At 45.3% G+C, this 22088-nt stretch overlaps 1 protein-coding gene across 1 annotated transcript in view; it reads left to right on the forward strand.

Annotated features, from left to right (window-relative positions):
* Window positions 1-22088, forward strand: part of LOC124777759 (dehydrogenase/reductase SDR family member 11-like) — a 71355-nt gene that overhangs the window by 7857 nt on the left and 41410 nt on the right. The window contains exons 2-3 of the mRNA XM_047253261.1: window positions 831-993; window positions 5340-5469. Of these exons, the coding sequence (XP_047109217.1) occupies window positions 831-993; window positions 5340-5469 (293 nt within the window). The remainder of the gene's footprint in view (window positions 1-830; window positions 994-5339; window positions 5470-22088) is intronic.

The following is a 22088-nucleotide window of genomic DNA, read 5'->3' on the forward strand; positions in this document are numbered from 1 at the left end:
CCAGTCTTTGCACTGATGACCACAACATCAACAACTCGTTACCGACTGGTGCTCTGAGTAAGACAGGTGTAATATATTGACGTATTAAAATCTATTTACTTACGTTTATCGTATAGTTTTCTTTTAAAATTGCAACCTTAATAGAGTTATCAGCTGAACAGTTACGTTACCCAATGATGGTTGTGAATAGTGCTGTGTTTGTCTGAATTTAAATTACACAACATATTTTCTGTTCGAGCAATAATTGTTTTAACTGAAATTTAATAATACTTAGCAACCGTTGGTTTGGGTAATTGCCATTTTTCGGCGTAGTACTTGTTCTGATGGGATTTTCAATGATGAAAGCAATTGTTCTATGGAAAACGCAATTGTAATTTGCAGAGATGTGAACGTTTTTTGAAAATAAACCTGTTTTCTTTAATGCGTATAGCACTCAATCAATAGTTTCCATCCTTTTCTAATTTTCGGGTCCCGATGCTTCTGCACAATATGTACATTTCAGTCAGGTCGAGTTACTAAATTTGTTCTCTTGAGACATTCCGCATTTCATTCAATATTCGGCCTTATTTTATCGCGACCTTTGTACGTTGTGTGCGTGGCGAAATATAGACTGCGCTCAAACTGCTATGTCGCCAACTGCGTTTTTGCTCTCTTATCTTCTCTACCACGCTCACTGTGTTAGCTACAGTCGAAAAGCAAATTGTACAACACATTTTCGTGGTCTACAGCCGTACTATTGCAGGCACTCAAGCACCCATTGTCTCAATTTTTAGACGTTTCTTAAGAATAAATCTTCTCATAGTAACAGCAATATGTTTCTCTTTCCCTAGGAATGGCAACTGAAAAATGCCACCAGCCAACTGTATCCAATGTATGGAGATGTCACTGACGAGGAAAGCCTACTTACTGTATTCAAATGGATTTCTGATAACCTGGGAGGCGTCGATATTCCCATCAACAGCGCGGGATTATTCCGCAATCCTCTCTTGACTTGTAAGTGACTACTTCGTATACTAATAGACAGTATTAGATATATACGATGGTCAGAAACAGCTTGAAAAGTTTGTAAGGGTGTTGCAGGTTAGGTAGTGCTGAGAAAGAGTTGTTAAACAAATTTGATATGTTGCGCCGTTTCTGATTTAATTGGCACTGACATTAGCTAATTAGGTCGTTGGACACGCAAATTCAGACAATTTCACCCGCTAAAATGCGGTAATGCACAGATACCTGTGGGTCCATGAGTTACCACTTGTCGCAATGGTCATTACCATTTAAAATGTGCATTTTTCGGTACGCATAAATTTAAGCTGGGTGAGTAAAAGCTTCGTTTGTTTGGTTTGAGGAAACCAAACGAAGAACACGTTTCGCAACACTGTCCCTGGCAGGCTACTTAAATTTCCGCGCGCGCAGCGACCATGCTTGCTGACTTCAATACTATTTTATTGGGAAACGGCACAACGTATCGACTTTCTATTTTAACAATTTTATTCGCAGCACAGCCCGCCCTGCGACAACATTACAAGTTTTTCAGACTCTTCCTGACCACCCTGTTTAAGTTAGGCTGGATTTTTTGGTAACTTACCAATTCACTACTCAGTTGTCCATCCCGGTAGCTGCGTCATCATCGTGGCGGATTGCCGAGCGAAGGCGCCTGGGTTCAATTACCAGCCATGTTGGAAATTTTCACTGCTCTGGGACTGTGTGTTGTGTCGTCATTACGTTCGTGTCGTCATAATTGACATTCCACTTTTGAGATGAGTGTATGGGCTCGTCCCGAAAGCCGATAATAATAAAAAGAAAACTCAGATGTTACGGAAATCGGAGGACGTCGAAACCTTCCCGTCTCCTCTATATCTCTTTTGTTACTCAACCTTCCCTTCTACAATAACCTATGAAACTCTCCCTTAGGATTTCTATCTATTGCTTAATAATAACAAATGAAATCTTCCCTTTGAAATTTATTCTCTTTCTTAATCTTCGCATACAAATTTAATTGCTGCTTATTGAAAGTGATTTTCTGATTATTTCGACGAAACATAGAATGTGTCGTCGTCATGGCCCTCAGTCGTTACCTGCAATAACCCAAAACTGTTCCTTACCTTTTTTGCTATTAGTGGATCGCCATCTGACTGCTACATCGAATTGCGATATGAATATACTTACTCTGTTTTACTATACTCTATTAGCTGCTGGTGGGCTTTCATAATAAGTGGCTGTATTTATTACCAAAGCTGACGTTATTCTTTAATAGCAAACCTGACGTTATTCTTTAATTTATTTAACTATGAATTACGTAACTTCAGTCAAACTTTCTCTTGACAACAATAAAATTTTGCAAAGTTTTACGTTGATGGTTTTTGGGATGGATTAACCAGAAATGCAATATTGTTGGCAAAAATTAATTATATTCTTAATGAAATGATTTTACAAACGTTTAAATGGGACCTATTTCTTACAATAATCTTACAACTAGCATTGCGCAAACATACCTTTAGTAGTCTTGAGTTTCTCAAAAAAAAAAAAAAAAAAAAAAAAAAATAATAATATTAGTTCCTCTTATGACAATAGTTAGCTTATGTCTCTGTACATCCGTTTATAATCTCTTGTAAATCATAGCTTGTGGCTGGCAGACACACCGCTCCTCTTAACCTCTCGCTTCAGAACTGCTACCGACTCGATTCACATCTCGCTTACTGCTGACTTCCTACGAACGCTAAAGTGCGGTCTCCCCCGCCAACAATGCTTTCTGTTGCAGACAGTCCCTGCTACCATTACAAAATGTATCAATGCGCGGTCTTTCCGGCCCTTTTCTTAAAATGTATCCATACGCTATCTCTCCCGCCCTTTTTAAAATTATATCTATGTGCGGTCTCTTGCCAAGAAAACTTTGGTGCAGACATTTCCTGCTACTACAATTATTTCCAACATGACAAATATTAATTATTCCTACTTAAACCTATTAATAAAATATAAACATCTTAACAATAGACAATAGAAATATACACGTCTTACAACGTGTAGGTTATCGCATGCTCAAAGTTGTCTGACAGAGATAAAAACCAAATATGAGGAACATTTAAATCTCTTTTCAGCTCAGTCATTTGGTTTTCCTAGAGAGCTTAAAATGAGGTGCCACTTCTTAACAATCTGTTAAGAGTGTGACGGAGATACTTCTCTGTAAGAAGCAATAGAAGTGAAGCTAAGAGTAAGCTTCGGTCGTAAACCCAGTTCGCTGACTTATCTTTCACTACCAGTATGACAGTTGCCTCGTTCGTGAGCGGCTGCCCTGCTTGTACCTCTTCCAAGCAGCTGCCAATAATGAGTTGACAACCTCTGACCACAGCCTAAGACAATTAGTCTGATGCACAGTGGCACCGACATCGGTGGATTCCACCAACGACCGACATCGGCCGCAACACGCCAATCTTTTCTAGTCAGTAAACCAATACGTGAGGTCACAATACAACCGACTTCATGGCGCAAAGGTGTGAACTTAGGACGTCGGCCGAATTTCACAGATTGTCGTCTTAATACACGAGACCGATGACCACGCTGTCTGGTCTCCTTCCCCAAGCAACCAACCAATACACGAAATATGGACTGTGAGAAACTCGTAAGTTTCGTCCGGGAAAGGAAGTGTTTGTGGCATCCTGACAATAAAAAATGTGATCGGGATGTAGCTCGACTGGAAATCACAAGTAGAGAAAAATCTAAATCGGAAGTTGTGACCGTAAATTATCAGGGGCAAAATGCTCCTATCGGAGGACAAAAGACGAATATGCCCTTGTTTAAAAGAATATGGCTCAAAAGTGATTAGCAGCTATCTCATTCCACCTTCCTCAGCACCTTTAAAAATTCCCACAAATTATGGCACACGGTTTTTAAAAAGGAACTAATCTGACACCCTTGCGAGAAGCCCGAACTGTAATTGATGTACAGCGATGGGCTAGTGAGTGTGAGACAGTCATATCCATCCACTCCCGGTTGCCCATTCTCACTCACTCTTTCAGACCAACTAATTGTGTCAGAGAGACACAACGAGATAATGACAGTACTGGCAGGGCAGAAGGAAGACAGTGACAGTAACAGAGAGCAGTAAGGAGACTTCCTCAATCATCCTTCTCACTGCCGCTACCTCTTTTCACCGTCACTGCTCTGAGCATTATGGGACTTAACTTCTGTGGTCATCAGTCCCCTAGAAAGTAGAACTACTTAAACCTAACTAACCTAAGGACGTCACACATATCCATGCCCGAGGCAGGATTCGAACCTGCGACCGTAGCGGTCGCACGGTTCCAGACTGTAGCACCTAGAACCGCTCGGCTACCCCGGCCGGCTCTCTTTCACTAGGTCACTGTTAAAGATTCTTTCATCATCACTGCCTGTCACCGACTTCCACTTTCTCTGTCTCTCCATTCCTCGTCCACTGCACTGTCTCTTTCACTCTTTTGGCAGCGTTTTTCCATCACGGTCAACTGTGCTCCACTGCCACTGTCTCTCTCTATCTCTCACATTCCCATCATCTCCTTCGTTCTTTCAATACAACAACCACTACCGCCAAATTTTCTTTCCCACCGCCAATGTCATCTCTCAGCATAAACAAGCGCGAGTATGTTCGAATGCCAAAATTTTTGGGAAATTTTTTGAAGGTGCTGAGGAAAGTAACGTACCAACAGCCCCGTTCCGTCTCTTTAACGGAGCATATTCCTTTTTTGTGCCACAATAGCAGCATTTTTCGTTTCCCTCCCACAGCAGGGCGTGTCACTCATACGGAAAGAACTTCATAGGATAGTAAAAGTTTGATTGTTTACTTACGTGAAATCGAAAAAAAACGCAAAACAAATTTAGCACCTAAAACCAAATTTTATGCACACAAAAAGTTTGCATCTGCTTCAGAACTCCTCTTAACATGGCAGAAACACTTTACAGCATATTTCTCTGTGCCGCATCACTCTATAAACTATCTTTCGCCTCACACCGAAATTTAGGTGCGTATTTTACTTGTTCAGGTAGGATACCTCGGAAACGGATAATGATATCAAGAAAAATTTTCGAGGTTGTTCGAGAACTGAATCTTAGGAATATATCGTTCAAATTTCAGCGATTTGTTGCGCATGGTCGTCTTGGAATCCGTGGCTTTTTGTGGGGTAAAAATGGTAAGAAAATTTGTTGGATTTTCTAAGCATCTGAAGGTCTCTTTACGGTGGTTATTTCAATCTTGCTGGTACTTAAAGTTTTCGAAAATGTCTCTGCGACCCTACACTGTAAATATGTTCGCATGCGTGTTTTTAAGGAATCTTTTGATGCAGTTTCGATTTCACTATTTACACTGCCAACAGCTGCTCCAACGTCGGAAATAAAAACGACGCTGGACGTGAACGTGCTGGGTCTGAGCATCTGCACCAGGGAGGCCGTGCAGAACATGCTGAGCAGGGGCGTCGACGACGGCTTCATTGTGCACATAGGCAGGTACGAGAACGCTGATGTTTACACAACTGTCAACAAACAACATTACGTAACGACACCAACATTGGACTTCGTTTATAGTATTTCTCAGCCTCCACTCACACAAATAGTATCACGACCGGTTTCTACGTCTCAACAAATCATAGTGAGACGTTTTGCCGTGAGTTGGTGACGTTTTGCCCCGCACATCAGGTGGCGCCAAAGCTGCAAGTGTTTCTCGCACAGTAGCCAGAGGGTGTGTGGATCTAAAAGGCCATTCGCGCAGGCCGTTGCGGCACCGTCACGTCGTGGTGTATTCACGCTGTCCGTCACGTCAAGTCAATTCAGTTCAGGTCACGTGATCTCAACTCGCACGGGTATCCTCAGCTGTTTCCTCGCGGGAACTGCCGTCTTCGCAAAATGATTCTCAGCTGTCTTTACGCAAGAAGTGCATATAAGTGAATCGCCTCAATGTAACACCCGGGAATGTTATGTATCTTATTCTGGAGTGTGCTTGGCTGTTCAAGTCACTGAACACGTTCCTTTTTCTTTTCTCCTCCTTCCGTTTTGAGAACTGCGCAATGTCGAGCTAGAGTTCCGCTATTTTATGTGTTTTTGTAATATATGTCTGCAGCGTGATTAAATTATTCTTTTAATCGCACTGTAAGAACCTATTGTTCACACATACACACACACACACACACACACACACACACACACACAACACCTCTGCGCTACTTTACTCGGATCCTTTTTAACTAAATTCTCAGGTTACGTTTTTGCGGTTACTGTACTCATTTCTAATACAAATATTAAGGAAAGCAGAAAAGATTTAACTGTGATCCAGTAAAAATGGTGTTTCGGCACAGTGGTGGGAGCCTACTGAAATAGCTACACAAATGTATTATCTACATCTACGTCTACACTCCGCTAGACACCAAGCGGTGTGTGGCGCGAATTGTGCCCTCCGCCAAAGTCATATTTCCCCCCTCTGTTACGCTCGGGGACCGCGGGAGGGGAAAACGACTGTCCGTACGCCTCAGTACGAGCTGTTATTTCCCTTATCTTTGAATGGTGACCATTGCGCGATTTGAAAGTTGGTGGTAATAATATATGCTCTACATCGTAGGTGAAGATCGGATTTCGGAATTTAGTGAGCAGCTTCTTCCGTTTAGTGCGCCCGTCTTTCTGCAGGTGTGTCCCACTTCAAACTTTCTATGAGATTTCTAACGCTCTCGCAATGGCTAAATGTACCAGTCACGAATCTTGCCGCTCTTCTTTGGACCTTCTCAATCTCGTGAATCAGACCCAACTGGTAAGGGTCCCATACAGACGAACAGTATTTCAAGACTGGACGAACAAAAGTATTGAAAGCTGTTTCCTTTGTTGAAGGATTGCATCACTTCAGGATTCTGCCAATAAACCGCAATCTAGAGTTCGCCTTGCCTGTTACTTGTATAATCTGATCATTACATTTGAGATCATTTCGAATAATCACACACAGATACCTGACGGACGTTACCGCTTCCAAAGACTGGACATTGATTTTGTACTCGTACATTAATGGGGGTTTTCGCCTTGTTACACGCAGTAGATTACACTTACTTATATTGAGAGATAACTGCCAGTCATTACACCACGCATTTATTTTCTGCATATCCTCATTGATGTGTTCACAACTTTCGTGTGATACTACTTTCCTGTAGACTACAGCATAATCGGCAAACAGTCTAATGCCGCAGTCAGTACCATCAACCACATCGTTTATGTAAATCGTAAAAAGCAGCGGACCTATTACGCTGCCCTGTGCCACACCTTAAGTTACGCTTGTTTCTGTCGAAGTCACCACGTTCAGGACGGCATATTGGTCCCTGTCTGTTAGAAAACTTTCTATCCAACCGCATATGTCATCGTATAGACAGTAAGCACGGACGTTATGTAGCAAGCGACAGTGCGGAACTGAGTCGAACGCCTTTCGAAAGTCGATAAATATGGCTCTAGAGACCGGCTCACAGGTTGATGCCTGTTGTATATCATGCACAAAGAGGGCCAGCTGTGTCTTGCATGACCGCTGTTTCCTAAAACCGTGCTGGTTTCTGCAGATGAGCTACTCAGAGTCTAGAAAGGTCATTATGTCTGAACACAAAATATGTTCCAAGATTCTACCTCAAATCGATGTCAGTGAAATTGGCCACTAATTATGTGAATGCGAATTTCTACTCTTTTTATAGATTGCTATGACCTGGGCCTTCTTCCACACCCGTCGAACTTTCTGCTGTTCCAATGATCTCTGATAGATGATGGATAAGAATGGTGCTATATTTGTAGCATGTTGTTCTTGTTGTTGTTGTCGTTGTTGTTGTGGTCTTCAGTCCCGAGACTGGTTTGATGCAGCTCTCCATGTTACTCTATCCTGAGCAAAGTTTCTTCATCCACCAGTACGTACTGCAGCCTACATCCCTCTGAATCTGCTTAGTGTATTCATATCTTGGTCTCCCTCTACGATTTTTACCCTCCATGCTGCCTGCCCTCCAATGCTAAATTTGTGATCCCTTGATGCCTCAAAACATGTCCTACCAACCGATCCCTTCTGCTGGTCAAGTTGTGCCACAAACTCCTCTTCTCCCCAATCCTATTCAATACCTCCTCCTTAGATGTGTAGATCACATAACTCATCTTCAGCATTCTTCTGTAGCACCACATCTCGAAAGCTTCTATTCTCGTCTTGTCCCAACTATTTATCGTCCATGTTTCACTTCCATACATGGCTCCTTGCCATTGCCAGTCTACATTTTATATCCTCTCTACTTCGACCATCATCAGTGATTTTGCTCCCCAAATAGCAAAACTCCTTTACTACTTTAAGCCTCTCATTTCCTACTCTAATTCCCTCAGCATCACCCGACTTAATTCGACTACATTCCATTATCCTCGTTTTGCTTTTGTTGATGTTCATCTTATATCCTCCTTTCAAGACACTGTCCATTCCGTTCAACTGCTCTTCCAAGTCCTTTGCTGTCTCTGACAGAATTGCAATGTCATCGGCGAACCTCAAAAGAAAATTTCGCAGTAGGTATTAAATCCATGGAGAAGAAATAAAAACTTTGTTTCCTTCACTGCTTGCTCAATATACAGATTGAATAATATCGGGGAGAGGCTACAACCCTGTCTCACTCCTTTCCCAACCACTGCTTCCCTTTCATGTCCCTCGACTCTTCTAACTGCCATCTGCTTTCTGTATAAATTGTAAATAGCCTTTCGCTCCCTGTATTTTACCCCTGCCACCTTCAGAATTTGAAAGAGAGTATTCCAGTCAACATTGTCAAAAGCTTTCTTCAAGTCTACAAATGCTAGAAACGTAGGTTTGCCTTTCCTTAATCTTTCTTCTAAGACAAGTCGAAGGGTCAGTATTGCCTCACGTGTTCCAACATTTCTACGGAGTCCAAACTGATCTCCCCGAGGTCGGCTTCTACCAGTTTTTCCATTCGTCTGTAAATAATTCGCGTTAGTATTTTCAGCTGTGACGTAAAAATTACCGAACTATCAGTTTAATACATCTGTCAACGCCTGCTTTCTTTGGGATTGGAATTATTATATTCTTCTTGAAGTCTGAGGGTATTACGCCTGTCTCATACATCTTGCTCACCAGATGGTAGAGTTTTGTCAGGACTGGCTCTTCCAAGGCTGTCAGTAGTTCTAATGGAATGTTGTCTACTCCCGGTGCCTTGTTTCGACTTAGGTCTTTCAGTGCTCTGTCAAACTCTTCATGCAGTATCATATCACCCATTTCATCTTCATCTACATCCTCTTCCATTTCCATAATATTGTGCTCAAGAACATTGTTCTTGTGTAGACCCTCTATATACTCCTTCCACCTTTCTGCTTTCCCTTCTTTGCTTAGAACCACTTGCATGAATATGAAGACCTCAGATGGAAACATAGTTCTCTGTTCTCAAAGGTCTCTTTAATTTTCCTGTAGGCAGTATCTATCCTACCCCTAGTTAGATAAGCCTCTACATCCTTACATTTGTCCTCTAGACATCCCTGCTTAGCCATTTTGCACTTCCTGTCGATCTCATTTTTGAGACGTTTTTATTCCTTTTTGTCTGCTTCATGTGCTACATTTTTATATTTTCTCCTTTCATCAATTAAATTCAATATTTCTTGTGTTAACCAAGGAGTTCTACTACCCCTCGTCTTTTTACCTACTTGATCCTCTGCTGCCTTCACTACTTCATCCCTCAGATCTACCCATTCTTCTTCTACTGTATTTCTTTCCCCCATTCTTGTCAATTGTTCCCTTATGCTCTCCCTGAAACTCTGTACAACCTCTGGTTTAGTCAGTTTATCCATTTCCCATCTCCTTAAAATTCCACCTTTTTGCTGTTTCTTCAGTTTTAATCTACAGTTCGTAACCAATAGATTGTGGTCAGAGTCCACATCTGCCCCTGGAAATGTCTTACAATTTAAACCTGGTTCCTAAATCTCTGTCTTACCATTATATAATCTATCTGAAATCTGCCAGTATCTCCAGGGTTCTTCCATGTATACAACCTTCTTTCATGATTCTTGATCCATGTGTTAGCTATGATTGATTTATGCTCTGCGCAAAATTCTACCAGGCGGCTTCCTATTTCATTTCTTAGCCCCAATCCATAATCACCTACTATGTTTCCTTCTCTCTCTTTTCCTACTCTCGAATTCCAGTCACACATGACTATTACATTTTCGTCTCCTTCACTATCTGAATAATTTCTTTAATTTCATTATAACTTTCTTCAATTTCTTCGTCATCTGCAGAGCTAGTTGGCATATAAACTTGTACTACTGTAGTAGGCGTGGACTTCGTGTCTATCTTGGCCACAATAATGCGTTCACTATGCTGTTTGTAGTAGCTTACCCGCACTCCTATTTTTTTATTCACTATTAAACCTACTCCTGCATTACCCCTATTTGATTTGGTCAGGCGAATACAGGATTATAAATACAAAATGTCTTGTTCCTCCCGCCACCGAACTTCACTAATTCTCACTATAGCTAACTTTAACCTATCCATTTCCCTTTTTAAATTTTCTAGTTTACCTACCCGATTAAGGGATCTGACATTCCACGCTCCGACCCGTAGAACGCGTTTTCTTTCTCCTGATAACGTCGCCCTGAGTAGTCTCCGCCCTGAGATCCGAATGAGGGACTATTTTACCTCTGGAATATTTTACCCAAGAGGACGCCATCATCGTTTAACCATACAGTAAAGAAACATGCCCTCGGCAAAAATTATGGCTGTAGTTTCCCCTTGCTTTCAGCAGTTCGCAGTACCAGCACAGCAAGGCCGTTTTGGTTAGTGTTACAAGGCCAGGTCAGTCAATCATCCAGACTGTTGCCCCTGCAACCACTGAAAAGGCTGCTGCCCCACTTCAGAAACCACGCGTTTGTCTGACCTCTCAACAGATACCCCTGCGTTGTGGTTGCACCTACGGTACGGTTATCTGCATCGCTGAGGCATGCGAGCCTCCCCACCAACGGCAAGGTCCATGGTTCACGGGGGGATTTGTAGCCTAGTCAACATAAAATCTTACCGGGATACCGTCTGGGCCAGATGCCTTCGTGGCGTGTAGGGATCTTAACTGTTTTACAAAACCAGATACTCTAAACTCTATGTCAGACATCCTTTCGTTTGTTCGATAATTGAAAGGAGGAATGGTACAGCAGTCCTCTACCGTACACGAGTTTTTGAAAGCTAGGTTTAGAATTTCGGTCTTCTGTTTATCATCATCAGTTACATTACCCATACTGTCAGCAAGAGAAGGTATTGAATTACTTGCAGCGTTCATAGATTTTACTCACGACCAAAATATTTAGGGTTTTATTTAGAATCTGCAGATAAAATATTGCTTTAAAATTCGTTAAAAGAATCTCTCATTGTCCTTCTGACAGCTGTTTCCATTTCGCATAATTTTTGTTTGTCAGCGGGGCAGTGACTACGTTTAAAAACGACTGTGGATAATTTTCTGCTTTCTCAGCAACTTCCTGATATGTTTGTTGTACCAAGGTGGATGCTTTCCCTCCCCTATACTTCTGCTAGGCACATACTTCTCTAGCGCATGGTGGACAATACCTTTAAATTCCGACCAAAGATGCTCAATATCTTTGTGACCCGCGGTGAATGCTTGGAGCTGACTATGAAGATATTCATTAATGACGCTTTTATTTGCTTTCCCAAACAAGAAAACTCTACGCGCTGTTTCTTAGGTGTTTTTGCTACTTTCACTGACATAGAAGCCACAACGACATTATGATCGCTAATACCTTCTTCTAGATTAACTTCCTCAAAGAGACCAGATCTGTTTGTCGCCAAGATATCTAATATGTTCCCATCTCGAGTTGATTTTCTAACCAACTGCTCAAGGTTGAATGTTGAGAGCGCCCCTAGAATAACCTCACACGAGTCTTTGCTTCCGCCCCCTGTGATAAACGTGTAAGTCAGTGGATGCCAGATTAAAGTCTCCACCTATAACTAATGGATAATTTGGATATTTACTATGTACTCAAGACTTTCCCTGAAACGTTCTGCGACGTTTGTTGCAGACGCTGTTGGTCTATAAAAACATCATAATACAAAGGTCGATCTTAGTCTGATTGACAGCTTTATCCAGACTATTTTACTGCCCGACCCAGTATCGATCTCAACTGCGTTTAAACAGCTTTTAACTGCAATGAACACACCACCTCCCATAGCATCAGTTCTATCCTTTCTAAACATTGTCCAATTTCACTGCTTTTCATGTCTGGCTTCAACCAGCTTTCGGTACCTAATACAATATTGGCATTGCTACTGTTTATTTCGGAGATTAACTCGGGGATCTTGCTAACATGAGATTAAGCATATTTAAATCCTTTAGAATGACCTGTTTAGGCGAACTAACAATTTTTACAGTTGGCACACCCACATCAGTGACATGAACTGGTAGTTTTTCAGACCAGCGGTTTGTTTCCCGTTGGGAGGAACCTAATCTTTACAAAAAAACCATGTGCACGCCACAAGTACTGTGCTACCCATGTAGCTGCTTCTTGTGTGTAGAGTAGCCCTGATCTATCGAGGGGCGTCCTACAACCTTCCACCCCACAGCGTAGGTGGATCCGTCACAGAGTCGACGCAGCCTCTGGTTTGGAGTCGAGTGGAGAATCTAAACCAGAGGACCCCAGTCCATCCTGGGTACGATGCTGCAGATTGTCGGCTTGGCTTCCACTCCTCGAGAGATGGAGGCCGCCTTCACCAATTTAGCCAGCCGTCGAAAGGGCCCAAGGATTTCCTCGGAACCCCGATGACAGGCATCGTTGGTGCCGATATGTGCAACAATCTGCAGCTGGCTGCATCCCGCACGCTCGATAGCCGCCGCAAGAGCCTCTTCGACATCACAGACAAGGCCACCCAGCAAGCACACCGAGTGAACGTTGGACTTCTTCCCCGCCCTAGCCGCTATGTTCCTGAGAGGCTCCATGACCTGCCTAACATTGGAGCTCCCAATAACTAACAAACCCCTCCCCCCCGTGCCTGTCTGGACCTTCTTGAAGGAGCGGCCACTATCCTGGCAGAAGGTGCACCCTGATCCGGCTCATCCTCCCCCCCCCCCTCCCCCGCAGCATCAGATAGCACACTGAATCTATTAGCAAAGTGCTTGGGATTTGGCAGGAGCCTGCATCCCCCACGCAGCCTTCGCCTTGAGGCTCGAGATCTCGACACAGTCTGCCCCCCACACTGAGGTGAGAGTGGTCCGGCTGGCTCAGTTGCACCCGAGGTCGGCTCAGTGACAGAGCTGTGAGATCCCCCCTGCACATCTAGTACAGTAGAGGCTGCCCCAGGCACTCCATCCCCACCGCACCTCAAGGTGGCACTCTGGAGCTTGTTGACTGTGCCCAACAAAGCTTCCAGCTGCGTTTGGACTGTGACCAACTCTTCCTGCATCCGTACACAACAGACACAGTCCCTATCCTTCTAGTTAATAACTGATTTACTATAAAAGACTACTCTCTAGTTGGCAGAATGGAACTCAATAATGAAAATAAAAATGTATGGTAGAAGCTAGATCTGGTGCTTATTTTCCTACTAGGGGCTATTTAGAGAATACGAAAGAATAAGACAGTGACCTACAGTAAAATGGTAGGGGCTATCTAGTGAATATTATAAACGAATTAAACAGTGACCTACGGTAAGCTGCACCTAGTGATTATCCCACGTATTTGTAATTTAAACAAGAGTTTAGGTACACGGGAAAGTGACCTAATAAAACTATAAAACTGCTACCTTCAATGTATCGAGTCTAAATGACACTAATAATCGCAAATGTTGAGTATTATGCACTGAATTAGTTGATAATCCCGCGTATTTAACGTCGGTTAAGAATGTAAACAAACGTTTGCGTACAACCGGAACTGTTCTAAACAGAAACTTCGCTTATCTTATTCAGACGCAAATAAAAACTGAAGCCTTTAATTTGTCACGTGTATCTGACACTAATGCACGTAAATACTATAGAATAGACAGCAAAAACGATCAATTACTAGCTAAAGTACTTATTTTGTAACACAGCGAGCGAAAAGATCTCGTAGCCGGCGTCAGGGCTGCTAGTCACTCCTAACCCGTGGTATCAGTGCATTCAGTGGGTTGGACAATAGTGCGTACAATGTTCAGTTAATAGATTCGCGTCATCTGATGATGTCTTACAAAGAGTACGAAACCGGTCATGATGCTGTTTGGCTGAATCGGGGATAAGAAACACAACAAAATTATTTCGTTACAGGACACCTGCTGTATTTTAATGCCTAGTCTGTGATGCCAATGCCGCGCGGCACTAGCCGAGCGGTCTTGGGCGCTGCAGTCATGGACTTTGGGGCTGATCCCGGCGAAGGTTCGAGTCCTCCCTCGTGTCTGCTTTTGTCCTTAGGATAGTTTAGGTTAAGTAATGTGTAAGCTTAGGGACTGATAACTGCTAAGGTCAAGTCCCATAAGATTTCACAAGCATTTCCACATTTTTTTCTGTGATGCCAATACCATTACTTTTGCCTTTGCCTTCACCATTACCAGTAGTATTACCAATGAAACAGAACTCGCGAACTGGCACACTGTTGGCCTTATCCTAATCCCAGTTTTGTTCTTCAGTAATTTACATGTTAGTCTGACTTAATGTAAACTTTTCAAATAATAGAGGGAGAACAAGGATTAGGGTAGGAGTGCCTGCGAATGTACATGATTTTTGTCATTTCTATCGCGTGCACAAGTTATAGAAGGGCAGTGCATTGGCGGAGCTATCATTTGTACTCAGGCGATTCATGAAGAGAGATTTCCGACGTGATTATGGCCACACGACGAGTATTAACAGTCTCTGAACGTGGAATAGTAGTTGGAACTATCACAGGGGTCGTTCTATTTCGGAAATCGTTAGGGAATTCAGTATTCCGTGCTCCACAGTGTCAAGAGTGTGCCGAGAATACCAGATTTCAGGCGTTACTTTGCACTACGGGCAGCGCAGTGGCCGACGCCCTTCACTTAAAGACAGAGCGCTGAGGCCTTTACAGAGTTGTTAGCGCTAAGAGACATGCAAGACTGCCTGATATAACAGCGGAAATCGATGTGAGATTTACGACGAACGCGTTCGTGGGTGCAATGCGACAAAAACTGGCGTCATTGGCGATGGCACCACACAACGGACGTTGAGTGCCTTTGCTAACAGCACGTCATCGCCAGCAGCATATCTCCTGGGCCCATGACCGTTGAAACGCGTACGTCTCATATGTATTCAGTACCAGCGATGGCGAGGCATGACAGAATCTCTGACCAGAGAGTTATTTATCGTTGCTAGTCTGCGCTTGACCGCGCGAGAGTCAGTTGCACTCTGTCTGCAGTAGTAGTCAGTCGGAAGTTGTGTGTGTGGAGTCGGCAGAGCGAGTGGTCAGTTGCGAGTTGCTCTCAGTCGGCAGTAGTAGTAGCGAGTGGACGGTTGTACTGAGCGGGCGTCGACATGGGTCGGCGGCGTGCTCTCCTTACATCTCTGGTCACAGTTCTGGACGAGGTATATTGTTATCGAAGGTAATGAAGCAGCATTGCGCTCAGCTAATAAAACATGTTAATTGTAATTAATTTTTCAAGAATTGCGCCAATAATAATTTTCTTTTAAAGTAACTGTTTTTAAACAAAAAGATTCATTTCAAGTTAAATACAATTTCCCACGCATTCCCTCCAAGAATCAAAATTAAACATGGGCCAGCATTGCACAGAGCTGTGCCGAAAAAGTAAGAGCAGATACTGATGCAGTTTTATTGCGGTAAGAAATTTGGTTTCTCTATTCAGGTTTAATTATTTCACAGGGCCGAAGGTCAGCACAGCTGCCCTTATAAAATTTATCAGGTTCATCTTAACGTTAATTTTGTGGGGAGTTTACATTTGGGCCATTATTATTCTTTAATTTTGCAAGCAGGTTACGCTTGACTCATTTTTATTATGCAGTTTCGTGGGAAGACAACTTTTCACATAACATTGACTTTCATATTTTTGCGGGGAGGTTATAATTTCATTGTTATTGACTTTTAAAATTTCACGTGGAGGTTACACCGTATGTGTTGGATCCTAAACGACTGGAAAATCGTGGCTTGAAGATATGAGTCCCAATTTCAGTCGGTAAGAGCTAATGGCAGGGTTCGAGTGTGGTGCAGGCCCCACGAAGCCATGGACCTAGGTTCTGAATAAGGAACAATACAAGCCGGTGGTGGCTTCATTCCATTTACACAGAGCCCACGCCTTCACGGTCTACGTCCTCCGGTCGAACTGAACCGATTATTGACTGGAAATGGCTGTGTTCGGCTACTTGGAGACCATCTGCAGCCATTCATGGACTTCATGTTCCCAAAAAACGATGTAAATTTTATCGATGACAATGCGCCATGTCATCGGACCACAGTTGTTCGTGACTGGTTTGAAGGACAATTTGGACAATTCGAGAGAATGGTTCGGCCACCCATACCGGCCGACATTAATCCCATCGGACATACATGGGACGTAATTGAGAGGTCAGTTCGTGCACAAAATCCTGCAGCGGAAAGACTTCCGTAATTGTGGGCGGTTATAGGGGCAGCATGACTCAATATTTCTGCACTTCCAACGATTTGTTGAATGCATGTCACGTCGATTTGCTGCACTACGCCGGGCAAAAGGTGGCCCGTCACGACATTGGGAGGTATCCACGACTTCTGTCGGCTCAGTGTATCTTTGCGAGGGTTGGAACTTAAATAGTGGCAACTATTTATTCACAACCGGTACAAAAGAGTTACAGGTTTGCACCTGTTACTGTCCTTCAAAGTAGTCACCGGCGTTGTGTAGAACCCGTTGCCAGCGAAGTGGAAGGCATAGTATACAGTTAGCAGAGCCTGTTCTGTTGATGGTGCGAATGTGGCGGTCTAAAGTTATGGTGATTCTCGTGTACGACTGTGATGGTTTTATCCTAACGCATTAAGTTTCTCCACGGCAGACCGTCAATGCACAGTATTACTGTTCGTTTTTGGAGCATCACGAGCTTTTCAAAAGAAGCGGAGACACTTTCTGCGCAACCCACCCAACATTTAGCACGACAATGTGCGGGTACATACTGTGCAAGTTGTGGCTGTTATGTTCGATCTGTGGGACTGGGAAGTACTGTACCATCCAGCATACACCCCGGACTTAAGTCTTTGTGACTTTGATTTGATTCCGAAGATGAAGTAACCACTTCGTGGCATTCGGTTCAGAACTGTTCCAGCGATTCGACAGGCAGTAGACCGCTCCATTCGCACCATCAACAGAACAGGTTCAAATGGTTCAAATGGCTCTGAGCACTATGGGACTCAACTGCTGTGGTCATAAGTCCCCTAGAACTTAGAACTACTTAAACCTAACTAACCTAAGGACAGCACACAACACCCAGCCATCACGAGGCAGAGAAAATCCCTGACCCCGCCGGGAATCGAACCCGGGAAAACAGAACAGGCTATCCTAACGGTATACTGCGCCTTCCACATCGCTGACAACGGGTTCTACACGCTGGTGGCTACTTTGAAGGACAGTAACAGGTGCAGACATGTAACTCTTTTTTATCGGTTGTGAATAAATAGTTGCCACTACTTAAGTTCCGCCCCTCGTATTTTCACAAGAAATTGAATGAATAAATATGACTAAAGATTTTGTTACACCTCATTTTACGTACTTGAGAGAGACAAAATGATAGTTTTTCTGACCTAAAACAAAACAAAACTAAACTAAGGTATTACGCACCCACGTGAGAAACTTACAGCACTAACAAGACAAAGGAGTTAAAAGCGACTAGACGTTAAGCCCAATTGACGGAAGGAAAGACAGCTAGAAAACAGCGACTCTCTCTTGGAGGAAAAGATCATGAAATACGCCGTTGAGACAACAGAGATCCAGAAGTAAAGATACTTCGCCGTATTACTACAATGGATAAAAAGTAAAACGCGGTTGACAACCCGAGCGTCGTTCGCTAAACGGCATTAACCCGGGCGGCAAACGTACAGTAGAACGTAAATGGGAAAGCAATGGGCTTTCGGTCAGCAAATGATGGACCGTCAAAGAATGAGCGCAGTGAGTACGAAATGGTAAGGGAACACTACTTAATAAATAGCGATGCCTAAAAAGACAGTGCCCAATGCGCAACGTAGTAAAAATGATCTCAAAGCGAATGAGTCGAGAGGTCATCCAACCCGATGGGAGAGGCTTGTTACCCTGAAGGAAGGACCAGTGGTGATGCCAAAGGGCCACCAATTGCTGACAGCCTGGTAATTCTTCCATTCGCTTCGGTGGTCTTTGTGTTGCCTTCTGCGGTAGGAAGGCTGCAGCTTTGGTAGCAGCATCAGTCGCCTCCTTTCGCGTCAAACTATTTGACCAGGAACCCACATATATACATCGCGGTGGCTCCATCAAGAGTGAGCACGTGGAAGCTTTCCTGGACCCATTGCACTGAGGGATGGACGGTACAGCAGAGAGGTTCTGAAGAGCACTTAGAGCAGATGACTCAATTGAAATGCGGGTGTTGCCGGATGTACTGCGTGGCGTGATACAGGGCGAAGAGCTCTGCTGTAAATACTGAGCAGTGTTCCAGATACCAATACGGAAAGAAGTCGGCACCAGTGACGAAGGCACAGCTGACACCACGATCAGTCCGAGAGCCATCAGTGTACACGAAAGTACTATCGCTAAGTTCCGTGCGAAGGTAGAGAAACTTACAGCGACAGATCGAATCTGGAGCAGTGTCCTTACGAAGCGAAGAAGGCCAATGTGAACACTGGCTGTGGCACGAAGTCTAGGTAGTGAAGGATTCACAGCCATCGATAAGGTGGCACGTAGAGTGAAGTTAAGCTACCGGAGCAATAGCCAAAAGCGAACAAGTGTCCGCATGTGAACCATTCAACGAAACATCATCGATATGAGCTTCCGGAGCCGAAGGACAACTCGTGTACCCTTGATGACTACACGACACAAAGCTTTACGCCTCGCCTGGGCCCATCAACACCGTCATTGGAAACATGTTGCCTGGTCAGACGAGTCTCGTTTCAGTCATCAACAGTCCATATTGTATCGAGCGCATGGACGTGTACGGGTACAGAGACAACCTAATGAATCTACGAACCCTGCTTGTCAGCAGGGCACTTTTCAAGATGGTGCAGTCTCTGTAAAGGTGTAGGGCGTGTGCCATTGGAGTGAACCCCCCTGCGGGTTCGGGGGTAAGAATAGGCCCGCGGTATTCCTGCCTGTCGTAAGAGGCGACTAAAAGGAGTCTGAAACGTTTCGGCCTTCTGTGATGGTCCCCTCTTGGGTTTGACCTCCTTTCTTTCCAAATTTCCGTTGTTAGTGCGTGCCATTTGGGGAAGGACACCTTACGTGGTGTTTTTCTATTGGTCCATCATGCACCACCATCTTGCATGTTACCTATTGTCGTGTGGGGGGAGGGGGGGAGTACGCCCAACATCTTCTGGGTTGTCTCCACCTCGTCTTGTGCGCACTCTTCTTCTTCGCGCCCACGACAACTGTGGACCCTTTCAACACCTAAAATCCAGCATTGTAGCCAGTCCGTTGTGGTGGGGTCGTCATGTACCCTCTTGGTGGTAGCCCCCTGACCACGCAGGGATCGCACTACAGATGCCAGAGCTGTTTCCTCCCCATGCATGCCAAGGAGTATGTGCGCATCTTGCCTTACGTACCGCAATACCTTGTCTGCAGCAGGACTGATGGTGACTCCTTTCTTACGACGAAGCCTCTGTTTTTTGTGGAACACCTGGAGGATAAGTTTGGGGAAGTGGCGGGGTTGTCTAAAATGAGGAATGGGTCCATCCTCCTCAAGACGTCCTACCCAGCCCAGTCACGAGCGTTGCTCTTGTGTGATAAGCTGGGTGACGTCCCTGTTACCGTCACTCCCCACAGTAGCTTAAATATGGTCCAGGGGATTATTTACCATCGTGACCTCTTGTTACAATCCGATGACGAGCTGAGAGCCGACTTGGAACGACGTGGTGTACATTTTGTCCGTCGTGTACATAGAGGACCCAAGACTAACAGGGTGGCCACCGGTGCCTTTATCTTGGCCTTCGAGGGTGATGTCTTGCCCGAGAAGGTCAAGGTGATGGTTTACCATTGCGACGTCAAGCCATACGTCCCTCCCCCGATGCGGTGCTTCCAGTGCTGGAAGTTTGGGCATATGTCCTCCCATTGCCCATCCAGCGCTACATGTCGAGATTGCGGACGCCCCTCTCATCCCGATACTCCATGTGCGCCTCCGCCTGTATGTGTCAACTGTGGGGAGCTCCACTCTCCATGCTCGCCAGATTGCCCCGTTCTTCATAAGGAGCGGAAGATCATGGAATTTAAGACTCTGGACTGGCTTACTTATCGAGAGGCAAAATTGAAATATGAAAGGTTGTATCCTGCTTCCATTCGAACATCTTATGCTGCAGCCACGTTATCGTCGCCCACGCTAGCGACGGTTGTCGCCTCATCTGTACCACCTTCAGTGGGCCCTCGGGGCCATGTATCTCTGTCTGCCCCCCTCGTGCCTGGGGGCAAGCCTTCCTCTGTTGCCCCCTTAGCAGTTGGGGGCAAACCCTCTTCTGTCGCTCCCCCCACACTTACTTCGGGAGTGACATCTGCTCCACAACCGGGAGGCTCGATCCCTCCCCCTCCTTCTCCACCGGCGTTGCCTCCGCCGGTTCCTCTCTCGTGGAAGGGGTCCCTCGGGGCTCTCCCTTCCTCCATTTCTTCTCCTACCCAGCCGGATATCAGCCAGTGGCTGAAGGTTCCGCCACCTGCTGGTCGTAGGGCTTCTGCGTCGTCGTCAGCATCCGACGCTCCTTCAGAGAAGCTCTCCCAGCCCTCTCACCCTAAGGGCCGACGTGAGAAGAAGGAACGGCATGTGTCCAAGAAGAAGGACGTTCCGGCGGTTTCAGCACCGCCTGCTGTACATAGTCCTGGCTCCGGGGATGAGGTGGAGATCCTCGCCTCTGCCGCGGATCTCGCCCTCACGGAGCCCTTGGGGGCCTCTCCTATGGACTCAGCTGACTCTTCCCTGGTGGCGGCAGTTGGCTCTGAGGCGCTGTCTGCCTCTTAGTCGCATTCACGCCCTCCCAGTCCCTTCCTGCTGCCATTCTCCAGTGGAACTGCGGCGGTTATTTCCGCCACCTGCCTGAGCTCCGGATGCTTCTGAGTGTTTCCCCTGTTCTCTGCATTGCAATGCAGGAAACTTGGTTTCCGGCAATGCGGACCCCCGCCCTTCGCGGTTATCAGGGATACTATAAGAACCGCGCTGCCTGTCAACGAGCGTCAGGTGGGGTTTGCCTCTTTGTTCACCACTCTGTCTGTATCTCGCCAGAACCCCTTCAGACGCCTTTAGAGGCAGTCGCTGCCAGGGTTGAGCTCTCGCCAGCTATTACTGTTTGCTCTGTTTAAATTCCTCCAGATGGGGAGCTCCCCCAACATGTCTTGGCTGCACTGCTGGCTCAACTCCCGCCACCTTTGCTGCTTCTGGGCGATTTCAATGCCCACAACCCTCTCTGGGGTGGGACTGTCTCCGATGACCGCGGTCGGACCGTGGAGCATGTGTTGGCTCAGCACGACCTTAGCCTCTTGAACACCGGTGCTCCCACGCATTTGAGTGTGGCCCATGGCTCGTTCTCGGCCATCGATCTCTCTATTTGCAGCTCTGGACTTGTCCCATCCCTCCACTGGAGAGTGCATCCTGACCTGTGTGGTAGTGACCATTTTCCCATCTATTTGTCACTGCCCCAGTGTCATTCTTCTGGGCGCCTGCCCCGCTGGGCTCTCCACAGGGCTGACTGGCCGGCTTTTACTTCCGCTGCAACCATTGAGTCTCCCCCACAGGGTGACATTGACGAGGTGGTCCGTGTTATAACCACGTCCTTCATTTCAGCGGCCGAGGCTGCCATCCCCCATTCTTCTGGCCTCCCTCGGAGGAAGGCTGTACCCTGGTGGTCGCCGGAGATTGCTGAGGCTATTCGCGACCGTCGGCGGCCTCTCCAGCGTCATAGGCGGCACCTGTCTCTCGAGACCCTCATCACCTTTAAGAGGCTCCGTGCCTTGGCCCGTCGTCTTA

This window comes from Schistocerca piceifrons, chromosome 2 (assembly GCF_021461385.2).
Source record: "Schistocerca piceifrons isolate TAMUIC-IGC-003096 chromosome 2, iqSchPice1.1, whole genome shotgun sequence".
Lineage (NCBI taxonomy): Eukaryota > Metazoa > Arthropoda > Insecta > Orthoptera > Acrididae > Schistocerca > Schistocerca piceifrons.